At 43.9% G+C, this 27,043-nt stretch overlaps 1 protein-coding gene across 5 annotated transcripts in view; it reads right to left on the bottom strand.

Annotated features, from left to right (window-relative positions):
* Positions 1 to 27,043, bottom strand: part of LOC125894594 (dedicator of cytokinesis protein 3-like) — a 307,437-nt gene that overhangs the window by 69,707 nt on the left and 210,687 nt on the right. For all 5 annotated transcript variants that reach the window (XM_049586145.1, XM_049586135.1, XM_049586126.1 and 2 more), the window contains exons 6-9: positions 16,749 to 16,897; positions 11,229 to 11,313; positions 4,420 to 4,461; positions 4,058 to 4,212 (exon numbers count right to left, since the gene is read on the bottom strand). In XM_049586145.1, the coding sequence (XP_049442102.1) occupies positions 4,058 to 4,212; positions 4,420 to 4,461; positions 11,229 to 11,313; positions 16,749 to 16,897 (431 nt within the window). The remainder of the gene's footprint in view (positions 1 to 4,057; positions 4,213 to 4,419; positions 4,462 to 11,228; positions 11,314 to 16,748; positions 16,898 to 27,043) is intronic.

Genomic DNA, 27,043 nt, shown 5'->3' on the forward strand with positions numbered 1-27,043 from the left:
ACAGAGACACACTGAGGACTTTGGGAAGGAAACCAAAGAGAGAAACCACATGCTGAGACCCAAACACATCCCCAAACTCTGCCTCCATCTCAGCCTCTCACTCCACACGGATCATGGTGCTTACTGGATGAACAAGAGGCAACACCGAAACACACACACACATACACACGCACACGCACACACACACACACACACACACACACACACACACAGAGATTAAAGTTTTAGTTGCACAAATAATTCTCAGAGGGAGAGCTGCTCTGAGGGCAAACACTCTCAATGGGTGAGTTAAATCTCAGTAGCTGGAGGATTATTTAGAAAGTTAGTGTCAGCCATAAGTTCCTCCTCTCCTCCTTTTCTTGTCTCCTTTTCTCTCTTTCTTGCTCTCCTCTCCTCCTTCCTCTCATTTTCTATCCTCTTCTTCTTTCCCCCCTCTCCTGCTTCCTCTCCAATTTTGTGTCCTGCCCATCTTGTTTTCTCTCCTACATTTTTCCCCTCCTCTCCTGTTTCCTCTCCTATTTTGTTTCCATCCCCGTCTTGTCTTGCCTCCTTCTCTCCTCTCCTCTTACCCCCCTACATTTTTACTCTCAATTCTTGTTTCCTCTTCTCCTTTTCTTGTTGACTCTCCCTATTTTTTCCTCCTCTTGTTTCCTCTCCTCTCCTACCCCACTGTGACCGCTCCCTTTTTTTCCTTCTCCTCTCTTTTATCCCCTCATCTCCTCTTTCCTCCTTCTTCCCCTCTCTTGTTTTCCTTCCCCATTTTCTTGCCTCCTCTTCTCTCATTTCCTTTCCTCTCCTCTCCTCCTTTTTTTGTCTCCTCTTGTCTCCTGTTTCCTCTCCTCTCTTACATTTTCCCCCTCCTCTCCTGTTGGCTCCCTATTTTGTTTCCTTCTCCCTTTTCTTGCCTCCTCTCCTCTCCTCTCCTCACACCCCCTACATTTTTACTCTCAACTCTTTCCTCTTCTTTCTTGTTTTCTCTTCTCCTTTTCTTGTTTACTCTCCCCCTTCTTTCCTCCTCTTGTTTCCTCTCCTCTCCTACCCCCCTGTGACCTCTCCCTTTTTTTCTTCTCCTCTCTTTTATCCCCTCGTCTCCTCTTTCCTCCCCTCTCTTGTTTTCCTTCCCCATTTTCTTGCCTCCTCTTCTCTCATTTCCTTTCCTGTCCTTCTTGTTGTGTTTCTTCTCCTCCTTTTCTTGTCTCCTGTTTCCTCTCCTCTGCTACATTCTCCCCTCCTCTACTGTTTCCTCTCCTCCTTTCTTGTCTTCACTCCTCTCTTTTGTCTCCTTGCTTCCTCCTTCCTCTCCTCTTGTTTACACTCCCCTTTTTCTTGTCTTCTCTCCTCTAGTTTCCTTCTCTGTCCTGCTTGTCTTATCTCTTCCCCCACTTTTCTTTCCTCATCTCCTCTCTTGTTTCCTCCCCTCCTTTTCTTGTCTGGTCTCCGCTTTCCTCTCGTCTTCTTTTCCTCTTATCGCCTGTTTCCTCTCTTACCCCCCCCCCCTCCCCCCCGCCCGCCCTTCTCTCCTGTCCTCTCTCCTTCCCTCTCCTCTTCTATTGGAGTGTCTCAGAGGAGCAGTCTTGTCATTAGACTCTAATGCTGAGTCAGACTAGACATTGAAAACCGGCTGCCAAGGTCAAAAGTGTGTCTGTGTGTGTGTGTGTGTGTGCGTGTGTGTGCGTGTGTGTTAGTACACTGAGCCTCTAGCTGGTTTGCGATGAAGAGACAGAGAAACAAAAAGATGAAGGAGAGTTTGTTGAGCCCGTTTGTTTCCTGAAGGGGACAAAAATCCAACACACACACACACGCACGCACGCACACACACACACACACACACACACACACACTCTCATGCCATCACAGTTGACCTACATCAGCCTCATTATTGACATTAGCAATTCCTTAACTGTTAGCATTGTGATTACTCACTAATGCATAATTGATACAAGTCATTATGCTGGTGGTGGTGGTGTGTGTGTGTGTGTGTGTGGTCATGTATTATTCACAACAGCTCCGTGTGGCCACTTGCCACTAACATGTGAGGTGTGTGTGTGTGTGTGTGAGAGAGAGAGGGAGAGGGCAGCGACAGAAAAAGACAAACCTTGAACACACTTTAACAGTATTGTACTTAAAGTGGCTACAAATGTGTGTTGGGTGTCTCTGGCAGTTAAGAACCTCCAGAGAACAATCAGCTGAATCTGCAGCTCGTCTCGTCTTTACACAGCCTCAGTGAGTTTCAGCTCATTGTTCATCTGTCTGGCTGCAACTTTACTGCTCTAGATCAACTCAGGGCTCTTATAGTGTCTGAGGTAAAGCTGTCAAAAGCTGCTGTACTCTACCTGCTCAGCAGCACTTAGACACAGACATGGTTAGAGACTCGCTAGTGAACACAGAGGAGCATTAGAGACAGATATTTCCCTCAGGAGTTGGTGGAGATACAAAACAAAGCTAAAAGAGAGGGCACATTGGACTAATATTCATCAGGTGACACAAAGACTAATGAATCATCACGTCACTCTGTAACTGCTCCATGTGGAAATAAGCAGCTGTTTGCTAACAAGTTTGCTGAATCAACTTAAAATGTGATGACATGTTTTCCCAGCTCGTTTCTGCTGCCCCCAAGTGGACAAAAAAAGGTATCGCCGGTTGAGCTATGGAAATTGACCCATGGCTAACCCTAACCCTAAGCCACGCCCCCCTCCACTCACTCAGACAAAATATCAACATTCAGTGACGGGCGCTATGGCAGGTGTCACAGTACACGGCATTTCACAGGAGGCAACTGATGATTTTTGGAGACATAACAATCAAATTTTGGTTCACCAAAGTGCCACTGAAGTTAAGGTTTTTGGCTCAGAATATGAGAAAAGGATAACGGCCTTTTTACCATCTTTACCAAGAGTGTCTCTCCATTAGTTTGGTGCTACAGTATTTACACTGAATCATTCAGCATAACGTTTGCCAACCTTTGTTATCTCTGCCATTACAGATAAGTTAATGAAGCTAAGCTCCAGAAGTTAACGTTAGCTTAACTGGAGCCCTTTGGACAACAGCTAACAATAGCCAAGTTTCCATCAGCCTGTTTAGATACGCATCTAGAAGTATCTCATCGGAAAAATATGATGGAAACGCCAAAATTAAAATTAAAATCCCCTGATTCGCACAAACTAAAATACGCTCGCTTTAGCCGGGTTTTGGTTGATTCAAAAAAATGATGATTCGCAAAACGGGGGATAGAAACAGTTACGTTCGAATTAAGTCTGACGTAGCGCACCTCTCTCCATGGTGATATCCACACTCTGGGTTGGGAAGGTGGTAATGCATTTACAAGCTGGTTGCCAACTTCCAGAAAACGTAGAAGAAGAAGAATGCGAGACTTTTGTTTCCGGTTCTGCGGAAAACTCGCGCGAGTTCGTAGTTTTCACCAAAGTCCGTACATTTAATGGAAACACACAGGATTCATATTTCTATTAATGCGCATTTCCCAATGATTTGAATCACTTTTGGATGGAAAAATAGCTACTGATGTACGATCACCAAAGTACAAAACCAGAACAAAATAGGCTAATAAACTCCCAGCAAACAAGGTGACATGATGAACAACGCAGCTAGGAGCTAACGTTAGGCTAACTTTAGCTAACGTTAGCTAGAGATGTTAAAGATAACTTTATATTTCTTTCCAGCAAAGTGACAATATGTTGCCTCAAACACAATGTTGACTTACCTTAGAACAGATGTAGACATCATTGTTAATCTTATTCACGTTGAGTTGATGTTGTGGTCTAACGAGATGTGGTTTAAAGTGTAAAAATACACCTGGTCGCCCAGCCTCTCAGGATACCTTGTGTCAGAGTTGCATGTACCCCATGCACACCGTTTGACCATTTTTAAACTTCAAATCTCTGAAAAAGCTCATAAAACCGAACAAAACTGACTTTTCGTATTTCAATGGACGTCCAGGCAGAGAATGTCCCAGTGTATGGGAATGGCTACACACACTGTGATTGGCTCATCGTGTTTGAGGGCGGGGCTTAGCCATAGGTCAATTGTAAAAAGTTCCTACCTGATGGTCTTGCCCTCTCTCAGGTCGTACAGAGAGAAGAATATGTCAGTGTCTTCTCCGATGCTGTTGTAGGTGAAGCTCTTCAGGTTGACCAGTAGGTGGTGCGGTACTGGAACTCTGCACGGCTCTCCATGCCGCTGCCGCGTACTGTCACCCTGGAAATCCACCACAAAACAAGCAACTGATTTCTGTACGGACCTCACAGCCTTTAAGTACAGCAGATAAATGTAGCTGAGTCTGATAAAATGGAAATGCACCTGCAGAGCAGCAGCATCTAAAAACTGTAGTGTAGTATTAAGATAAATTTAGTGCTTAACAGTGACAGAACTACACAGACGTTACTGCACTATCTTGTACTGTACCTGTGTGGTGCTCTGCTGAACACTGTGTCTGCTGGACAGATGCTGTGGAAGACAGAGAGACAGTTAATGTTACATCGAGGGTTCATCATGCCCTCTCCTCTCCTTCTTTCCTCTCCTCTACTTATCTCCTATCCTCTCTTTGTTTCCTCTCCTCTCTTCTCATTTTCTTTCTGTTTCCTTGCTTTTCTTCCTCTCCTCTCCTTGTCTTCTCTTATTTTCTTTCCTCTCTTTGTGTCCTCTCCTCCCCTCCCCTTCTGTAAACGTTTCCTCTCCTAATTTCCTTCCCTTTCCTTATTTCGTCTCCTCATCTTGTCTCCTTTCATCATTCTTATCTCCTATTCTCCTTGTTTCCTCTCCTCTCCTTTTTTCTCACATTTCTTCTCTTCACGTCCTCTCCTTTCCTCTCCTCCCCATGTCTCCTTGTTTCCTCACCTAATTTCCTTACCTTTCCTTATTTCCTCTACTCTTCTTGTGTCCTTTCTTTTTTATCTTTTATCCTCTCCTTGTTTCCTCTCTTCTCTGTTTCCTTTTCTGATCTTAACTCCTTGTTTTGTGTCCTCTCCATTACTTGCCTCCCCTTCTCTCTGTGCTTCCTCTCCGAACCTCCTCGCCTCATTTCCTCACCTGTTCATATTTTCTGTCCTCTACTTGTTTCCTTTCCATTTGTCTTTTCTTCTTTCATCTTTTCTCACATCTTTCATCTCCTTATTCCTCTTTTTGTTTCCTGTCCTCTTTTTCTTTCCTAATTTTCTCATCTTGTCTCCTCTCTTCCCTTTGTGTCCTTTCCCCCCCTCCTTCGTTTACTATCCTTGCATGCTGTAGTCTCCTCTCCTCCTTTCCCTCTCTTTTCCTTGTTTCCCCACCTCCTCTGATCTTATCCAGCTCTCCTCTCCTCTCCTCCTCTATTGTACTCTGTTCTGTTCTCTTCATTCTCCTCCTCAGATGAAGAAAACGCCCCAGAGACTCATTACTCTGACTTGTCTCTGTAAATCTCTTGAGTGGCTGCATGAGAAGAGAGAGAACGAGGAGTGAAAACCTGTTTGATGAATTGAAGTAATGACTGTCAAATGCAAGCCATCTGCAAATATTCCAACCTGAGCAGAAAATTAACACCAGCCTGCAGACGCTGTCTCATCGCCCTCTTAACTCTGAATTGTTCCAGGTAACTAATCAGGAATGTTTTGCCCCTTAAGATGCGTACTGAAAAAAATATAATGAGAACGGCCTATATGGCAACTGGTTCATGCAAATACAACACATTTACATTACGTACGTACCGTGGCTCCTTATAGGAGTTCTCCATGTTTTTGCTGTAACTACATTATTTCATCTTCCACTATGATATGAAGTTATACATCCACACCTATTGACATTTTATGTACAGTATAATCTGGTTATATATGTTTGGATACATGTAAAATAAAGACAGTTAACCCCAAAATCAACCCTCTTAAGGTGCGGACACACCAAACCAACATCAAAGAACTAGCAGCGACGAAAGCCAACTGTTGCATCATCTACGTCGCCTCACGTCGCCCTGTGTCAGTTGCATTTGAACACACTACACGGACTACATCCGACGGCCAAGTGGCACGTACGTTCTGCGCCTGCGTGAGAGAGAGTGGAGTGAGAGAGTGGTACATCCTGTCAGTCGAGGGGTTTCCTATCTGTGCAGCCGAGCACCGCAGCACCTCCACGGACTATTACATCCAGACGGTCCCGGTGTTTCCTCCGCAGGCTCCACTTCACTCAGCTGCCCGATAAACCCGCTGCTTCTTCCCACTTTAACCTGAATAACAAACCAGGGCTCGGTGCTCTGGTTGGATCCAAACGGAGAGCCGGGGCTAGCTCAGAGACTAGCGGAGGCTAACTGGCTGTGCTTCCCTCCGGTCATGCTGCAGCTAACGCTCCACTAGCCGCTCCCAGCTAGCTCCGGTTTGTTATTCAGGTTAAAGTGTGAAGAAGCAGCGGGTCTGTGGGGCAGCTGAGTGAAGTGGAGCCTGAGGAGGAAGCACCGGTTAGCCCCAGTTTCACTACAGGCAGATTCACTCGCTACAGGGGTGAGGAAATAAAACCTGAACAGCCAATCAGAGTGATCTCTCTCACTGACAAGCTCTGCCGCCGATTCAACATGCTCAATTGGCCGAAAAGCTGCCAACGCTGAAGTGCCAACGGTGCGGGACACACCGCAAAAACTAGGCTGACAGACGCTCGCCGATGGCCTGACTTTGGTCGACGGCCGACCATCTGCTTGGTGTGTCAGGGCCTTTACCTGCAGTGCTATTTATCAGTCTAGATTGTTTTGCTGTGAGGTGCCAACAAATTCTCACTCCGACCTCGTCACATATAGCCATTTGGTCATGGACTTTCCACGACCAGATATGACTTGGAAGGCACCCTGGGTGTGTTGGTTGTTGATGGTCTGGGACGCCCTGTCAAGTTCTGCCTGTTACATGCATTGTCTTCTTTCAAAATACACTTTCGTATTCACAGGAAATTTAATGTTTACATAGTCTCTTTCAAAATAAATGCAAACTGACATTTTTCTTTCCTTCAACAACTAAGGCACTTAGTTGGGTTAAGGCAATATAAAACACGTAGGATAAAAGAACAGTGTTTGGCTTTATAACTTCACAGGATGCAAACACCACTCTCCCGGGTCAAAGTTGGTATTTGTTGGACCCATCCAACACCACTCCCACCCCCCCGCTTGGACTTCTGCTGCCTTAACTTTCGTTCTTGTCCTGCCACATTTCCTCCTGATGCTGTCAGCTGCCGTTAAACAATAATGGTGACCAGCTGCATATCATGCCGACATTAAAGGACAGCTTTTTTGTTGGTGTCTGACGCTGGAAGTCACTGACCGAGTACTGGATTCGGACAACTTCCGAATGAGACTGGGTGTGAGTTGCAGAATGTTGGAGATATTGGTTGTAGAGATGTTTGGCTTCTCTCCAATCAGGCACCCAAATTCGTACAAATCCTGGGTATTCTGAAAGGCTGTGATCATGTGACCAATACGCTGACAGGAGTAAACAAGGCAACAGTCCAGTGCTGTCTTGTAAGTAGGCAGGTTGGTCTGGTGGATGGGTCACAAAAATGTGGACTTTCCCCCAAATCTTTCTGCTGGAGATGCGTGTTCAGAACCGTGTGAACTCTGAGTGATCTTTGAGTCATTTTCAGGTACGTCCCCACCAGGTTTCTTTTCCTAAACCTAACTGTATCACTGCACAGCAAGGAGCGTACATCTTCTGCTAACTCACCTAGCACCACTAAGGTAGGTGATGTCACAGCTCAGCCGAGGAGGACACCATTAATGTTTACATCTCACACTGTCACAAGCCTCTCGGCCATGAGTAGATGCACACTTCCCTCTGTGGGGTAGAAAATAGTTCCTACACAAAAACTGCTCACAACAAGCTCTGTGGGTGATCTTTAGTAACTGTGTCATGAGTTTTGGAAAGACATTGACATAGATATTAAGATTTATAAATTCATTTATTTGATGCCTTGAGCATCACAAACCGAGTGCCATCTAGTTCCATTACATTGATGAGAAGACAGACATCTCTACGGACGATATCTCCAACACTCTGCAACTCACATCAAAACAATCTAGACTGATAAACAGCACTACAGGTAAGAGGATAAAGATCTGTATTGGAATTTGTGGTGAATTGTCCCTTTAAGTAAGCAAGAATATTCCTTTAAATAATAAACATTATGATTATCTTCCCAACAAATAAATGCTCAATCAAGTTTTTTATGTATTCACAGTGAGTTATCTTGTAATTGATTGTTTTCCTGTTGTATTATTCTGTAAAGTTCCTTATTGCTTACTTTATATTCTAGTCGTCTTTTTTTCTCCGGGGCTGAAACTTATTCTGCTGCTGCAGCAGAAATGTAAATTCACCACAGGGATCAATGAAGTTTAATATTATCTTGTGTTTTCTTCATCTTGACCTTTTCTTGGTCAAATGTAACAACCGAGACCGAAACACAAGAAAACAGTTGTTTCCATTACTGAAAGTAAGGGAAGCATTTGAATCATGATTTCATATCTGTCTCTTGTTTCTGTTACTTTGTTCTTGTGCACTTTTGTAAAGAAGACACTGCAGGTCTGAAACAATATCGGATGTAACTGAAGAGGCCATTAGGCTCCATAGATGCTTGTAAATTTGTTTTCCTCTCTTTCTCGATGTTTGCTGTTTTTCACCTTCCATGCTTCCATCGATCAACTTTATCTCTCTTTTTCTCTTTCTTCCTCCTTCCCTCATCCTGTCTCCAGATCTGTCTCTAGGCAACGGAACAAAGGGGGAATCACCACGACTACAGCGTTTGACTGGTACAGCTCAGCTATTTAAAGCAGGACTGATGTAAGAGACAGAACGCCATGTATCACTAAGAACAACCAAGAATACTTCTCACAAGGCAGCAACTCACACCTAAATTAAGCAGCTCCAGTTTTTCTCCATTCAATATTTCTTAAACAGTCCTGGAAGTGTGATCCAGACTGAACCACAGGTGATCCGCCTATACTAAGGACGTATTAGGAACAAAGTACTGACAGAAATATACCTATGTTTTCAGTAATGTCCACATCTGTCATATGGGGGGGAACATCCCACCATTAGTTAGTGACATTAGTGCCCAAACACACCACATGTCAGTAATTTAGAGATGAAAACAATGTGTCCCTGACAGTTACCCTCTTCTAGATCATTCATGTGTTCCCAGCTTGTATTACTGACATTTCATGCAGGACTCAAATGTCACAGAATATCACAAATAACCAACCCGGAAGGATAAACAACAGAGCAGAATCACTGCAGATTACAAGAGCAGGATTGTAATTTGACAGTCATGGGTTCAATTCCTTAGACTGTATTATATGGTGTTGATTTGCTGAAGTACTTCTGAAGTACCCTGATGAAGCCCATAGTGGAGGACTGTGATTATACTCTTTATATAAATAGAGAGTTTTGGCTGCCAGCTCTCAGTCAGTACGTTTACAATGGAAAGGGAAGTGGAGCTACAGTTACAGCTCGACTAGGACATTTAATTGGACTACTGTCCTTGTCCTAGTATACAAACAATTCATTGAGCAAAGTATGTCCAACTCTGTTATGATAGGTGGCAGGGGTGAGTTCGTGTACAAAGATTAAAGATTAAAGTTCCACTGATTGTCACACACCTGGAATTTGTTTTCCGCATTTGACCCATCCCCTTAGGGAGCGGTGCTGCGCTCGGGAATCATGTGGTGATCTAACCCCCCAACTCCAACCCCTGATGCTGAGTGCCAAGCAGGGAGGCAATGGGTCCCATTTTTTTAGTCTTTGGTATGACCGGCCGGGGATTGAACCTACAACCTGGTCGATCCCCGGCTGTCTCAGGGCGGACACTCTACCACTAGGCCACTGAACATTTAGAGTGGGTAATTTTTTTTTTGTGTAAACGTGTACATGAGTTTCACCGCTGGGTGGTGCTACTGCATTATACGTAAAGCCCCAGTTATCCGAATACCAACCGAACGGGCCATTTAACCAATGGTTACAGGCCGCCACTCCAAAATATCGCCATCCCGACGGTCCGCCATCCTGAATTCTGGTCCCTGAGTCCTGACAGTAAGCTATGGCGAGCCTGTAGAAGCCGTATTTCCCATGCATTTCAGCGATTTTCACCGGGGACGTGCGTGAGTAATTCAGGCTGACATTACCTGCTTTTCAGCAAACTACTCTGGTAATTTTATTAAAAAGCATGGCATATAGGTCCACAGTGACTTATTATTATTATTACTGGGTCTTATCAGAGTGGGCTACAATGAGTACCGGCCATCAAATCACAGCATCCACGGTGAGAGGACATGGAATTGTGTGCGCTTTTACGCATGCGGGTCAAGGCGATCACGGATACCGTTTATGATCCCAAACACGTGTACACGGACTCACCCCTAATAGGTGCCGATATACCTCTTTTAGTTTGTTAGTATTGAACCTTTTTCCTGTTGACCTATTACGTCACAGACCAAAAAATCGACAAACAAGTTAGCTACAGTTAGCTAGCAGCTAACTGGTACCATGGTGGACTTCCAGGTCAAAACCCAGGGTGGAAACTGTGGAGCATGCGTCGAACACCTCGGCCAGTTTCGGTCCGATTGACTGTACACATGCAGGAGTAATTCAACTCCCAATTGCATTATCTGGGAGTGTTAGTCCAACTTTGAGAAATTTAGTATAATTTCAGTCAGACTAACATGTTTACATCTATTTTAAATTCTGATTTTAGTTGGACTGACACAATAAATTGATTTCCTCTAATGTCATGCAAAGGTCCTGAGTGAGTTGTTACTTCTAAAACCTATTCCACTACAGATTACTGAATGCATGCCCTAAAATGTAACTTTAAAGTATTCCATGAGATGTTGCGAATAAAAGATATGCAGGATTTTCCTAAAAAACAAAGATGAATAGACTTCCGGACCAAGGACCCAGTCCCTAATCATGAGATGGATTTGTTTTACTTTAATCAGCTCTCTGTCATTTTGTTTTTAACGGTGCATTTCTTTCTGACTGGACTTTAAAATCACTGGCAAAGATGTCTGCAAAAACTCTTATCTTAAGACCCGGGACAAAGTTGTGATGTGTGTGTGTCTTTATCTTTGACTGCACTCATAGTGGTGATGTAATCCTGGATTGCTGCGTGTTTCAGGTCTGTTCATACAAGATCCTTTCACCTCAGCTGGGATTACTCAGTCCCCTAACATTATCCAGTGTGTAAACAGTTCCTCCTGCACTAAATAAAGCTCTCACCATCTTATAAAGATCCGACACGCTTATCTGATCTTCATCCACCATCTCAAACTCCTTTCTTGGCACCAAGTCCAGACCCAGGTGTCTACAGGGAGAGAGGAGAGAGAGCGTCAGTGTTTTTTTATATAACCTTCACAAACCATGTACACTATTTCTGATATAGATACAGGAACAGAAACCCATCCACACACATACACACACACACACACACACACACACACACACACACACACACACACACACTCACTCACAGTATATTGAAGTAATTTTAGATGTGGCCTTGGGGGATATTGTTCCTGAGGATTACTTTCTGTTCAATCTCAACAACCACATCTTTCACCCACAGACCTGTGACCTCGGTCCTAAAGACGCGCTGCAGAATATTCTGAGTAAAACGTTTTTGTTTTTTTTTTAAACTGTGATTGAAAAAATAAAAGTCTATTTCTGTCTCAATGGGGGCAGAGAGGGGCCAGTAAATTTCATTCAACCAAGGTTCCAAACACATCATTCTCTGGCTGATAAAGTTTAAGAACTGAAAGCTGAAGGTTTTATCCACTATATTTCACCAAAATGTGACTCTCTTCTTTTCACACAATGCTGAGATTATCTCTGCTGTACCAACACTGAATAAGTTTCCATTATTTGTCTGATATGAAGTTACATGCTCAACTCAAAGTGTTCTTTTCATTATTGATTCATCTGAGGAGTTTTGATTCTGCACTGTTTTATGTCTTGGAATCTCATTTTTACTTGCACTTTTTTCTTTTAATACATTTATTTTAGCAGCTTTTCATTGCCAACAACTGTTTACCTACAATTTTTGTGCATATGACAATAAATAACTTGAAACTTGACAATGTTCTCCATTGATTTGTGTTAAAATCTGTAAAATTTGAAAAGGAGACGTGTAAAATTCTGCTGAAAGCAATACCTCCAGCTAGGGATGCCTTGATCTAACCTCAAAGATCAGTATTGGAGCAGATCAACACAAACTGAACTGATCAGGATCGGCTATATTCGGGTATATAGATCCTGATCCAGCTGTCACACAGGTGTTTATACTTCAAATAGTTTCATGCACAACAATGCAACAAGTGCAGCTGTCATCAACTCTCCCTCTTTCCTTCACTATGCACCCAGCCCACCATAACCAACAGCAAAATGCAATGTTTATTCATGTTATTTACCAAAGTTATAAGCACTCTTACATTACAGCTCAGTGTGTCTCTTGCATTTGGTCAGACTGTTCTCACTAATGTTTCAAATGTTTTCCTATTAAAAACAATGCACCCAACTTTATACATATGCCATGTATTTTGAACGCTTGTAAGGAGGCAGATGGGGGTGGTGGATGGGTCACAAAAAAAAACGGACTTTAGCCTGTGACCTTCCCCTGGAGTCGCATGTTTGTAACCATGTGAACTTTGAGTGCACTTTTGAGTCATTTCAAGGGACGTTCTCACCATGTTTCTTTTCCTAAACCTTACCTCTGTAAATTTATCTTAATTATGTAACTGTACGTTAAGGACGCAACGTCATTTATGGGGCTCAAATTTGTGGCATGTGCACAAACTGTTGTACATACATTTTTTTGTAGGATAACATACGAGCCATTCTATGAGAATACGTGATTTGGTGCGTGGTGTTTCACCACAGATGGAGAAGAGACAGACAGCGGTGCAGACCCACCACGCCACTGCATGTGCAACAAAAGCCCCGTGAGTTAACGGTCAATAAAAGTAAAATATTAATGTAGCCTAATCTGCACAAAAGTGTTCAGATGATGAAAATATTTATTTAGTGGAATACAGTTCATCTCACGTAACTCAGAGACAGGCTGCACTGAAGAACAGACACTGGAAAAACTCTCTTAAAGCAGAGAAATTCCCTCGAAACAGTGACATGGGTACAAAGATTAAAGAGAAGGTTTGTCAATTTATACTTTAGGCAGAGTTATTCAATTGTCAACTATACATTGGATTTATTTTTAATAGGCTTAACTTAAAAGTACTTGAAATGTGCACCGTGCAGCTGAACTATCTTGGTAAATAGAAGAATTAGACTCAGACTCGGTATCAGCAGGTATATTACAGGGCCTGGATCAGGATCAGGGGCAAATAAAGTTTATGGGACATCCCTATCTCCAGCTGTACAAACACAAACGCTAATGTGACCAATGGGAAGCGATCAAAGATGTGGATGTAATTACAAGATCTGAACACCAGTTGTCTCCTGGAGAAACTTCACAGACAAAGGTGTGAACGGCGGTGTGTTTCGGCTCTCCACTTGTGTTCGGTGTAACAGGCTCATAATGTCCAGATAAAGTTTGATTTCTCTTTTGTCCAACTAACATACCAAAACTTTAAGATTTTTAATTTACATTCACACAAGACAAATTTATTATTAGAGTATTAGTATCAGATCCTCACATCTGAGAACATGTTGAACATTTTTGCTGAACAAAATGACTCATGATAAATTATCAAAGAGTTGCTTCTTTTTAATTCACTGAACTGACTTCTATGACTAATATCTCTGCAGTGATAAGAACATTTCCTAATTCTGCTCTCAGGCGTCCTGCAGGACCTCAGAGAGGATGCAGTGCAGCTTATTTGCCTGTCAAGCTACTTTTTAGTGTGAATTAGCTTCCAGACTACAAACTAACACTGCCGCCCTTTCATCTGATATGTCACTTGTCTCACCGGCTGGAGACTGAGTGATCAGTCGTCTGCTAGACGAGATAAGCAGCACATAGTTAGCTTGTCTCTTAGAGTTCCTGTGGCTTAAAATGTTTGCTAGCTCAGTTAGTTCTCAGTATTAAGTTTCAATATCTGTGTAAAGAACCTGTGGCCTCAGCTCGGACACATTAATATCACCACCAACATGTAGCTACGATTTGTGTCAGAAAATCTGTGCTCATGATTGTAGCAGCAACACGAATACTAGCTACTATAAACTGCTATTAAAGACTGAAAAACACCCCTGAAATACAACTGTTGGTACCATTACTGCTAGTCTTATTATACTCATCATCATCATCATCCTCATCTTCCTCATGAGCACACACACATCACCTCAGAGACAGACAGTGGGTTGGAGCTTCAGATAACCTGTTACAGTCCTGTGCCGCCCACCGTTCATATCTCCAGTGTTAATAACTCAATTCCAAGTCGGTTTCTCTCCTTTTCATTTGTTTTCCATCAGACTTCTGACAAGCTCCCACGAGCCTTTTCAACCGCTGCTGTACGGCTTCATCCACCTGCCTCCAATCATACTTTTATTTGCCCTGTGTAGGTGTGAGGAGAACGCGCTGATCTGCTGTCTGCAGCACTGATTTAGAGGGCAGATCTTCACACACTGACACATCCATGAGGAGGATATATGTGTGTTTTATTTCTCAATAGAACACACTCAATAAAACTGCTAACATGTAGCTAGTACTATTACTCATATATATGCTCATATAACCAGTCTGACGTGCACTGTTAACAAAGGCTCTGCTGCTATTAATCACATCATGTCACTTTTCCCCCACTTCATTATCTGCACTACTAATGTTACTCAACAACCAAATGTTCTCTGCTGAGGATCAGTAACTGTTTATCTTATCTCGTGTCTCCAAATGCTTGATCCGAAATTGATTTAAGTTTTAAGACTCAAACCCATCATGAGCTGGTTTAAAAAGCAACATACAAATACAGAAAAGTACTTTTCTTTGAAAGTTGGATACAGGTGCAAAAGACATTATTACTGTGTAGTGTGTGCATCTGTGTTTCTCTGTGTATTTATAATATTATTGCACAATTTATGTTTTAAAGTTCTTAATCTCAACCTGAGCCCGATGGGTCGCGAAAAGCCCCAGTCTGAGTGGGCGGAAGTTCACTGCATAGATCAGCCTCTCATTGGGCGGAACGAGCCACCTGCTGAAGTCCCGCCCTACCACCTCTGGTTGTGTAGCAGTTTTCAACACTTCCTTCACTAACTTTTGGAGTGTTTGATCTTGCAGGGATGTAGCAATTTGTAGGTGATATTTTTGTGGGCGTGTTACACCAAAACCTGTTTCCCCCTGGCAATATTTTTGCAAGCGCACCGTTGCTGTGGCACCGCCCAGAATGATTGTGATTGGTTGGAAGAAATACAAGCAGCCGGGACATTTTTTTCTCCAATCTTAAAGTGAGAGTCGGTGCAGCCAGACCTTTCTTTTCTTGAGAAAGGTCTGGTGAGCGAGACTACGAAAAGCCCAACATGTCAGACTGGGTTCAGGCTGAAAATGTGTGCTGATTGGCCGGGTCAGGTAAGGCTCAGGCTGTGGTGGGAAATTATAAATATATATATTTTTTGATAACTAAGTCTAGAAATATTGAAAAGTGCAGGCAGGGAGAGAAGGAGAGGGAGCAGCCAGGCGTTGTGCTGGGCTCTCTGTGCTTCCTCCTGACCGGAGCAGGAGTTTCCCTAGCCGGGAAATACATTGTAGAGAGTCAGTGATCCACTGAGCTGGTCTATTCGCTGCTGGAGACGTGCGTGGCTTAAGCCTTTTTCACACAGAGCGTGCAAAGCGCAGACCTCCACCGACGAACCCATTCATTGTGTATGTGCTACCATGGCGTAAGAGCGCACCGCTCTGCAGCCGAGCTGAGCGGCGCGCACCGCCAGCCTGCACTCAAATTGAAATTTTTTTAGTTTCACCGCAACGAGCTGTGACAACACCTCGGTGCGTCCAATAGCAGAGAAGAGCCTGAAGTAGACCCGGAAGCGGTCACCATGGAGCTGTAGCTCCTGAACGAGCCTGTACTCCCCCAAATCCTGTCTTGCGGAGCCGGAGTGTCCCTGGCATTAGAAGCTGACTGATGCTTTTGGAGGGGGCCAGGCTTGGTCGGGCTCAGGCTCAGTATGTTATGTGATGATCTCGGATGGGCCCAGTTCAGGCTTCAGCTCATACAGGTTGGTTCAGTTATGCTTGTAATTTTTTCGGCCCATTGAGAACTCTAATTTGAACATCTACAGTGATAACTGGACAAACTTCGTCTTCTGAGGAAGATTTGTGTGATGGATTAAAAGCTCCAGAAACTAAATGAACCTTGTGTTGGGACTGTTTAGTCAGCTACAGCCACAGACGTGTAGCGTAACCATGCTATCACATGTTTTTGTGGCATCTCAGCACACTGAACACCACAGACTGTATGGGATGTAGCTGCTGTGGTCATGAGCCAATCACACATTGAATTAACTGAAGAATGCTTACGCTGATTGGCTGTGAGGAAACAGTCTTTTTTTTATCGGATACAAAAAGGATCAAATGCAGGTATTGTTTGACTGGAGAGGTTTTGTTACCACCTGGTACTGGCTTATTTCAGTTGATACCGTAAAGGTATCGAGCACTGACACTCAGCCCTAATCAGCTCCTGTTGTTAAGATCGAAATTGATCTCAACCTTGCACTCCTTTACATTTCTTGATGTCTCAGTTCAAGCGTATCAGTGTGTGTGTGTGTGTGTGTGTGTGTGTGTGTGTGTGTCCTCACTCGTTGCCCCAGTCCAATCTGACAGTGATGTGTCTCTTGACATCTCGGCTCTGGTCCTGCGTCAGGTGACCAGACAGCAGCTGCCGTCTCAGGTCGATGAGTTCCATCATCACGTGGCGAACCTTGTAGAACAGATCGACTTTGTGTTTCTGATGGAGGGAGAGAGGGACGGAGAGACAGAGGGAGAGAGGGATTATACTCATCTGTTGTTCAGCTCACTTGATTCATATTGTCCAACTCGAGAAGAAGCTGAGTAAGCTGTCATTCTTTGGCACCACCAGGCCCTTTCTGTGGTGTGTTATCCACGGCACTGGCACTTAAACAATAACAGCTCACACTGTAACACAGTGAAGGTGAATGAGTTCATTGTTTAACCAGCTTATTCCTATTTATCCTCACAGAGAGAGTGGGAGCCCACGCCAGCCAGCATGTATTGGCCAGGAGGCAGAGAAACACTGTGAACGGATCACAGTCTATCACACACACACACACACACACATAGATTTACAGATTCCATTCCACCTGTTGTGCAATTGTTATGGATAACAAGAAATATAGCAAGATCACATGACGCAGGCAGGAATTGAACCTTCGACCTTCCTGGTTTGAGCTTTTTTTTTTCTTTTTCACTGTAGAGAGAGACGTGAGGTTAGTGCGTGAGTCTATCCCTGCCACTGGATTTGTCTTTAAATGCAGGTAGAGTTGAGTGAGTGACTGTTTACGCTGCTGCAGCACCAACACACGTCATCATGTTTTTCCCCAAAAACAGGACATCAGGGTTCAGAAAAAAAGGGGGGGAAGAAAGCAAACTGACTTTGTAAAAAAAAAAATATTATTACCGCCCTGCAGTTGTATGCTTCCAAACACCAGTCATGTTTCTCTAACAGTTTCCATGCATGTCAGTGAAAACATGGATGCTTCACACACAGCCATTATCTACTCACCCATATGCCGAGGGAGACTCTGGTGAAGTTTTAGAGTCCTCACATCACTTGCAGAGATCCAAGGGGAGAGGAGGTAGCAACACAACTCCACCTAATGGAGGCTGACGGTGCCCCAGATTCAAACGTCCAAAAACACATAACTGAAATCACAAAATATCTGCTTGCGCGAGACTGTGAGACGTGGGCACCGCATTCATGTGTGTTCACATGCTTTTGCTGGTTAGAGGGCTCTAAAACTTCACCTGAGCCTCCCTTGGCATATGGGTGAGTAGATAATGGCTGAATTTTGATTTTTGGGTGCACTGTCCCTTTAAGGCAGCAGCTCCCAGCAGGTGAGTTGTGGTCCCACAGTGGGTCACAGGTCCATTCTGAATGGACTGCAAGTGACTCAGAAACGTGTCGTGTTTGGAAAAAACACACCTTATTTTTAAGTACAGTGAATCTACAGCACATGGCTTTTATTCTGAAGTGCTGTTTCCCTACTGTAGAGTGAGTGACTAATGGACAGCTACTTGACAGAGACAGCAAACTAGCTTAACATCACAGCCAGATGCAAGTATGATGCTGAATATATTAACTGTGTGGACCTTGAACGAAAGACTATGGAGAAATGTGGACCCTATGGCTGGACCAGTGGGGAACCACTGCCTTAAAGGGATAGTGCACCCACTATCTGCGCTCACATGTGTACGCTGAGACATGGGCACCGTGTTCATGTGTGTTCACATGCTTTCGCTGGTCTTGCGCGCGGTGCACAGAGAGGCAGTCAGAGCTACAGGCTACAATGAGGCTAAAAACAGAGTTCAAATGACGTTTTCCAAACGTCCTTTTTATGTCGGGACTTCAGGACACTTGGATCACTACGGACGAGCAGTATGGAGATATTTTGTGGTTTCAATTATGTGTTTTTGGACGTTTGAATCTGGGGCGCCGTCAGCCTCCATTAGGTGGAGTTGTGTTGCTACCTCCTCTCCCCTTGGATCTCTGCAAGTGATGTGAGGACTCTAAAACTTCACCTGATCCTCCGTCGGCATATGGGGGAGTAGATAATGGCTGAATTTTCATTTTTGGGTGCACTATCCTTTTAAGGTGTTCTTGAGATTTTGCATTAACGAGAGTGAGAGAAACAACTGACTGGTCAAGTCATTCATCAAGTAGTTATCAAAACTATCTGATTTTAAGAGTTGCAGTTTTTGTCGTTTTTATGTTACTGAACGCTGCAAATATTTGGGTTTTGGACTATTTAGAGACGTCATTTTGAGCTCTGGGAATTTGTAATTATTAATTACATGATTGATCAAAAAAGTTATTATTAATGAAAATGATTTTTAGTCAGAGCCCTATAATCATTTAAATCACATTTGTCATACACATATAAACATGATCACGATGAACCCTAACATCCACCTCTCCTCTCAGGTCTATAGTTCTACAGGCTTCTATCAAGCTAAAGGCAGCATATGTTCAACTGCAGTAGGTCAGTATTTTGGTGTTTCAACTGAGACAAGTTAGCCCGCACACACACAAACACACACAAAACCCAGAACACACTTCCCCCTATAGCTTGTTCTATTATTAGCGCTCTAATGTACCCTACAGGCCCTCAGCAGCAGCAGCAGTGGAGTTAAATGTCCATTCAGTTCTTGGCAGGACGCTAGACAGGCAGAAATTCCTCTGCAGGGGCAGGTGCTATAAACACACACACACACACACACACACACACACACACACACACACACAAGCATACATGCATGCACACATACACATACACTGACACACAAGCAAACACACACACCGTCCTCTGAGACTGTAAGGTCGACACAAAAAACTACACTCTCACTACATACAGTACATGTGGCTACTGTAGATGCAGGCAGTGTTCATATATGAATATAATGTAGAGACTGCACACACGCACGCTCGCATACACACACACACAAACACACACACACACACACTGCATGCATATCTCTGTTCATACATGCATAAATAAATGCAAACACACTTTTCTGCAGAGGTTTGGAAGCTTGTACAGATCTCCCAGTGAGACATTCACACTGTGTTGTGTCTCTCTGTCTCCGTCTCTGTCTGTCTCCCTCTGCTTTGTGTCTCACTGTTTCCATCTGTGTCTGTGTGCTGTGTCTCTCTGTCTCCGTCTGTCCCTCTCTGTGTGTTGTGCCTCCGTGTCTGTCCGTGTACCTCTGTGTTGTGTCTTCTTCTCTCTGTCTATCTCTCTATGTGCTGTGTCTCTCTGTCTCCGTCTGCCTCTCTGTCTGTCCCTGTCTCTCCCTCTGTGTTGTGTTTCTCTATCTCCATGTGTCTCTCTCTGTGATGTGTCTCTCTGTCTCCATCTGTCTCTCTGTGTGTTGTCTCTCTGTCTCTGTCTGTCTCTCTCTGTATGTTGTGTCACTGTCTCTGTCTGTCTCTCTGTCTCTGTTGAGTCTCTCTACAGGAGGTCCCTGTGCAGGAGAACCATTATGTAACTGTGGCTGCAGTGGAGGAGGAGCTGTTTTTGGGAAACTGAGCTGGGAAGTACGTCAACTTTTGGCGAACACAGTTGAGGCAGCTCTGATATCGACTGGCAACTTGCCCGGCAGGTTTTTCCACTGTTGTGCCACGGCATGCTGGGAAAAGCTTAAGCCCCCCCCCCAGGAGTAAGTGGGTATTGAGATGAGATTTAAGAACAGATAGTTCCACCGCAGCAGTCAAGACTCCTTAATCTATAAACATATTCTGAGGGTGTGGACGGGGATCAGTGGCTTCAGGTGGACACCAGGTAACAGCCCGGGTCTCATTCTGACCATGAACTCTGTACACATCATTCTCATTTTACTGTAGCTGAACTCCCCGTTTGCCTCTACTATCAACTGAGTCTGAGACATTTCACTGAGACAAACATGGTTTTATTTCTTGTCCGCGGCATCTCTGAATTGATTCATTGACGCAACAAAAACATTTTTATTTCTATGTGCATCATTAATACTGTTATGTCAACTGAAGGACAAAGGTAGCAAACACAGCGTTTACACACCAGAGTTTTTCTGTAGTTCATCTTCAAAGAAGGCAAATGTTTGGGCCCATTTTGGATTTAATAGCTTAACAATGAGCTCTCGAAGACGAAGGTGAAGGAGTTTTTGAATAATTCATTCACCACCACCAAGAGACAAACATTAATAAAGTGGAACACCAAACTCCAGCACCAGCAAATAAAAAATGCTCAATTTTAAAAGCCCTGCGATTGTGCAGTGAATATGGTGATCTGTCCTGACTGTGTTTTGACTTCTGCTGCAGGTTTGCTGTTTCCAGGATGAGTTACTGGCACACATTAAAACCGTGTAAAAAATAAAAAACAGTGGCGAAAACAAATCATCCATATGTCTACTTGCAGTCTGAGTGTGTGAGAGAGTATTTAAATCATGATTGTTTACCTGCTGTTATCACAGCCCTTCATAAATTACAATACAACTCTGAGGCAATGTGTCCACAGGGAAGCCCTCGTCTCACAGCGCAGGCTTCTATTGCTCAGTAGCTCCTGTTGGGATCCCTGTTGCACCATCCCGACTCTGCTGACACAGTGATTAGCATGTTTTTAGCACTCAAGGTACAACTTTTAGCCAAAGAGTGCCGTATTTCAAATGGATTTTTAGTAGTTGCTTAGCAACAAGAAGAGTAACACACAGCAGTTCTCCTCAGCATCTGTTTAGCATTTGTTTTTAAGGAGATGCCCAGTGGACACAGAAGCTAATGTTCTTTGATAAACACTCTGCCAGAGGCCCCGTTAAAATTCTGCATGTGATTATTAATGATGCAGGAGCATCTTTCAGAGTAAGAGCTTTCACGCATCATCTGACAAGAGTACAGATTAATTAATTTCATTAATAATACATGTGTTGGATCTTTTTTAAAAATAAAGGTGGAAAACAAGAGAAGTGCCAGTGATGATGTTGACTACACATCAAAAGACAGGGTTTGTATGAATAAGTAGATAAATAAATAGAAAGTACTTTAAATGAAAGAGTTGCAGTGTATACAATCACACACACGCTCGAAGGACTCATGCCATATTGACTGACTTGCAGAACTTCACACTGAGCACGCTCTCTGCTCACCACACAGTCACAGAGCGCCCTCAGTTGTCACATGAAAAGTTTGGAGCTGCGTGACAAGGACTGGATATTCTCTCTTTTACCCAATCAAACAGTTTACACTCTTAACAAATAAAAAAATCTACAAACACCCACAATACAGGAGGATCTAGTAAAACATATTTAGATATTTGTATTTTAATAATGAGAAAGATGACATCATTATAATCACTGTAAACACATGACACTGGCCCTGACAACACCGGCAGCCTCTATCAACCTGCGGGCTTTAAATGTTCTTCAGATCTTTATTATTCCTCCTCAGTATGTTTTCCAGTCACTCACCAGCCACTTCTGCACACTGTCAGCTACAGAAACCATTCAAATGTTTAAGGACATTTCTGCTTGTCTTCAACTTTGTTTCTACATTTTATGCTTGTCAAAGTACAAAGCCTTTCTTATTTCAGCCTTTTGTTAATTAATTTCACCTTTCAGCTTTGACATTATTAGAGTACAAGTGATGTGTGTGTCGATCCACAGCCTGTCGTTCCGGCGGTCGGGTAAACTTGATAGAAAATATGGCGGGTTTTGAGCAGGCGGGTCAGAAAGTTACAAAGCTGCATTCTGAGTAAGTTATTTCAACTTATGGTGTTCAATAATGCAACATATCTACATCTTTCTGGTCATCATGTCTGCTAAAAATATTTCCCTCTGCAAATAAATAGGCTTAAAAATGTTTCCTAACAACAAGCAAGCGTCTCTCCGTCCACACTGAATCTGATAAATAGGCACTTCTGTAACGTCATATAAACAAACCACTGTATGTATCAGCTGTGAGCTCGAGATCACAGACTCAAGATGTTACCACTTAAAAGATGGGCAATCGCTTGATGTCTTTCCATTATGTGCACTTTTTTAAAAGAGAAAACACATGTTTTATATTGTGATATTTACTGGAAAATATATAGGCAGCAACATAGCCAACAGCATGAGGATCATTACCAGAAACTCAGCTGCTGTTTGTGGGTTTGGGTTCTGGTCATTAATTAATGCACGTGTTTATCAGTGGGGCCGGGCAGGTTGGCTCTAATAACGGGCTGGGTTGGTGCAGGTTTTCAAAAACTTTAACCCAAGCATCTCTACAGGGTACGGTCACACATGAGCAAATGCAGGTGACTGACGAGCACCTGCCCATGTGATATGTGTGCTGAATCTGTGCTGTACCTGACATGACAGACACAGACAGCTACCTTACAAGCTCAGGTTAGCTAGCTCGCTAATAAACAGTGGAAAAAGTGGTGGTACTGATACATTTCCATTTTCTTATGTTTCATGGCTCCTGACATCTCTCATGTGGGACGGTTTGTATTTTTCATGGCCAATATCGACTAGTTAGACATGGCAACAATCATATGTCTCCTTAACACATACTTCTTTGCTTTTGGTTGAGGCTACAACTTTGCTTCAGTTCTTAAAGGTGCGGACACACCAAACCGACCCAACTGTTGCGTCGTCTACGTCGCCTCACGTCGCCCTGTGTCAGTTGCATTTGAACACACTACACGGACTACATCTGACGGCCAAGCAGCACATACATTCTGCGCCTGCATGAGAGAGAGAGCGGAGTGAGAGAGTGGTACATCCTGTCAGCCGAGGGGTTTCCTATCTGTGCAGCCGAGCACCGCAGCACCTCCACGGACTATTACATCCAGACGGTCCCAGTGTTTCCTCTGCAGGCTCCACTTCACTCAGCTGCCCGATAAACCCACTGCTTCTTCCCACTTTAACCTGAATAACAAACCAGGGCTCGGTGCTCCGGTTGGATCCAAACGGAGAGCCGGGGCTAGCTCAGAGACTAGCGGAGGTTAACTGGCTGTGCTTCCCTCCGGTCATGCTGCGGCTAACGCTCCGCTAGCCGCTCCCAGCTAGCTCCGGTTTGTTATTCAGGTTAAAGTGGGAAGAAGCAGCTGAGTGAAGTGGAGCCTGAGGAGGAAGCACCGGTTAGCCCCAGTTTCACTACAGGCAGATTCACTCACTACAGGGGCGAGGAAATAAAACCTGAACAGTCAATCAGAGTGATCTCTCTCACCGACAAGCTCTGCCGCCGATTCAACATGCTCAATTGGCCAAAAAGACGCCGACGCCGAAGTGCCGTCGGTGTGGGACACTCCGCAAAAACTAGGCTGACAGACGCTCACCGACGGCCCGACTTTGGTCGACGGCTGACCGTCAGCTTGGTGTGTCAGGGCCTTAAGGTGATTTAGTTCAGCACTCTGCCAGCTTTACATGTAAACTTCCAGTTTTTCCAGCAGTGTCCTGTAATGCATTTTGGTTTTAACACTTTTCAGTCCATTCATTTCACATTTCTGTATTTTCACCAACGCCTTGTGGTTCATTTTATCTGTCAGCATTCACACACATTTTCTGCAAGAAATGCACTTTTAGTGTTTCATGTGCTAAAGTTTATTCCCCAAAAGCCAGAGCCAGACCATAATTTCGGGTTCATTCACTGTGCTGAGGGAAAGCTCATACAGGTCGGTTTATAGGATAAATGATTCTGAACTACACCGCTCTGTTCCTGAGGGTGCTCCTCAATCAAAGCAGCAGCGCAGGAGTCAGCAATAAAGTGCTGTACAGACCAGAACCCAGCTGACACATCACTGAGATACAGGACACACAAAGTGCACACAGTTCTTATTTACAGCAGCAGGTTGAGAGAGGAGCGAGGTTCACAAACACATTTACACCAGAGAGCTGCCCGACACTGGCTGCCTATTGTCAGCCACAGGAGCCGCTGGGAGAAACACTGAAGTATGTGCTTGGCTCAAGTTCACCTCAATAACAGAAGAGAGAGTGTGTGTCACTCTCCTGTAGTGCTACAGACACACAAAGGGAAAGGATTTGGAGTCAAAGCGTAGTTACTGCCAGACATATAAAAACTGGATGAACAGCAAACAACACTAAATGCACATCAACAAACATGGAGGAAGTGCTAACTCAGCTGATCCAGAGAAAAAGTCATTTTTCATTGATGCTCTAAATGCAGATCCACATTTAATGTATTAACCACAACAGAATACTCATCAGAAAAAGGCAAATGGTGATGATATATCTAGTTTTGAGATTTGTTTTAGTACAGTAATGATGTTGTATTCCAATTAGTGCTGCACGATTAATCTAATCGCAGTTGTAATCACGATGTCAGGCTGTGCAATTACATAACTGCGTAAAAGGCTGCGATTTGTGATTTAATGTAAATAAATGTTAACGTGTGTGCCTGGGTGGCGAAAAAAATGCAACATCTATTACATGGCGATACTTTGGATTCAGGTACGGCGACGTTTAACAGAAAGTCGTACCGTGTGAAAGTTTAAAAGTTAAAGTCGCCACATCCCACGACAACACGACCAATCTCTATCAGCACTTGAGACAGCACAGAGAAAAGTAGGAAGAGTGCATGCGAGAGAACGCCAAGCCGTGTAATGTTAAAGGAGCTATATGGAAGAAATCTAAAGCAAATAGTCGTAAAATCCTCCTAATATGTCACAGAGACTAAGGAATAATGTTCATGTAACATACTGATCTCACCGACAGCAATAGTACAGCCAGAATATTCGCATTTAAAAAACATTTTTACGGTCCGCAAATCATGTTTATGTTTTGAATTTGTGTTTTGGCCTGTTGTGCCACCCACCGCCGTCTACCAGTCACACAGTTAGTAGAGTCTCAGCATCAGTTACAGTTACGACTGAGCTACAGCAGCACGGCAAGCAGCATTAGCAGTGTCCCGGTACATAGCATTAGCAGCCGGCTCCTCCTCAGCTGTAACGTTAGCAGCAGCGTTGGCAGTGTCCCGCTACATAGCATTAGCAGCCGGCTCCTCCTCAGCTGTATGCCGGCAGCAGCGTTAGCAGTGTCCTGGTACATAGCATTAGCAGCCGGCTCCTCCTCAGCTGTATCCCGGCCCCAGCGTTAGCGGCAGAGAAGCCGGACTTGCTTGAATGGTCCGCTGGAAAACCAAAGATCAAGAACGCGGCGACGCGGCCCTGCCACGGTAGCCGCCCGTGGGCAAACAAATCAGTCTCCAGCGTGCCGCTGTCCAGCAACCTCAAATCTGTAGAGGAGGGGGGGCGGACACGACTCGTGGCAGTATTTTGAATTTGAGTGCAGTAACCGTTTTGGCCACATTCTCACATACAGTGCCTTTAAAGACAAAGAGACAACTGAAAGACACCAGAGCCTCATACAACAACTTCCAAGCACAGTTACGCAAACATTTGTAAGTGTCACAGGGAAATCACGGACTCCATAACAAACTATATAATAACAAATGAAAAACTGAGCAAAATTTTGCTCGCGTTTGGCCCACTTGACATGCTGCTGTGTTGTGCTGTGGCCTATTCACGTGCTGGAATTTGTCATTTACTGGACAACGCCTGAACGCAACACAGGCTCCGATCCGCTGTGTGTACAGTGCCGTGCTGTGTTTGACTGTGCTCAGTCCATTAATGGTCATTTACACACTGTCCATAACAACAACAACTATGTCAGGTCAGGTCAGTGCCCGCCTGATATAATGTAGGGGAAACACTGAATCAAGCAAGAAGACTCATGATACCAACTTTGGTAAACAAATATTTTCTCAGTGCTGCCGCAGAGCCAAATAAGTGGAGTCTAACTGGTCTCTGATGAGCAGACACAACTAATTCCACAAAGGTTTGTCAAGTTCTGAAATAATTTTTCAGAACACAATCACATGAGAAAACATGAGACAAACAAACATGACTTGCAACTTGTTTTTGTACATGCATGAAATAAAAACATGAGGGCTGGTTTTCAGGCAACAGGGAGTGGAAGCATCGCAGCCAAGTGCCATCTGTACTTGTTTTACTCAAACAGCCGGCCTGCCTGCTTTAAAACCAGGACTGTGGATTTGTTTGGGACATCTGGCTGTCCCAGTCAGTGGGTGGATGTGCTTTGACCTTTGACCCTTTTCTGACTCAGTCTACTAGACTCGGTACAGGTGCACCAGCTGGCACAACAGGAGGAAACAGCGTCTCTTCTCCACCTTCAGCTGGCACTCAAAATACACCCATCCACACCACAAATAGAGATATATGATGCTTTGACATGAAACTGCCCAATTTGTCTATCTTAGAGGGAAATATACAATCTCAGAGGTACAACTGAGCTCTAAAGTTTTTTTGTTGCAGAGTGGAAATCTCTTTTGTGTCGACTATTTGTGGATTTAGTCTCCCTCCCACTT

This window comes from Epinephelus fuscoguttatus, linkage group LG1 (genome assembly GCF_011397635.1).
Source record: "Epinephelus fuscoguttatus linkage group LG1, E.fuscoguttatus.final_Chr_v1".
Taxonomy (NCBI): Eukaryota; Metazoa; Chordata; class Actinopteri; order Perciformes; family Serranidae; genus Epinephelus; species Epinephelus fuscoguttatus.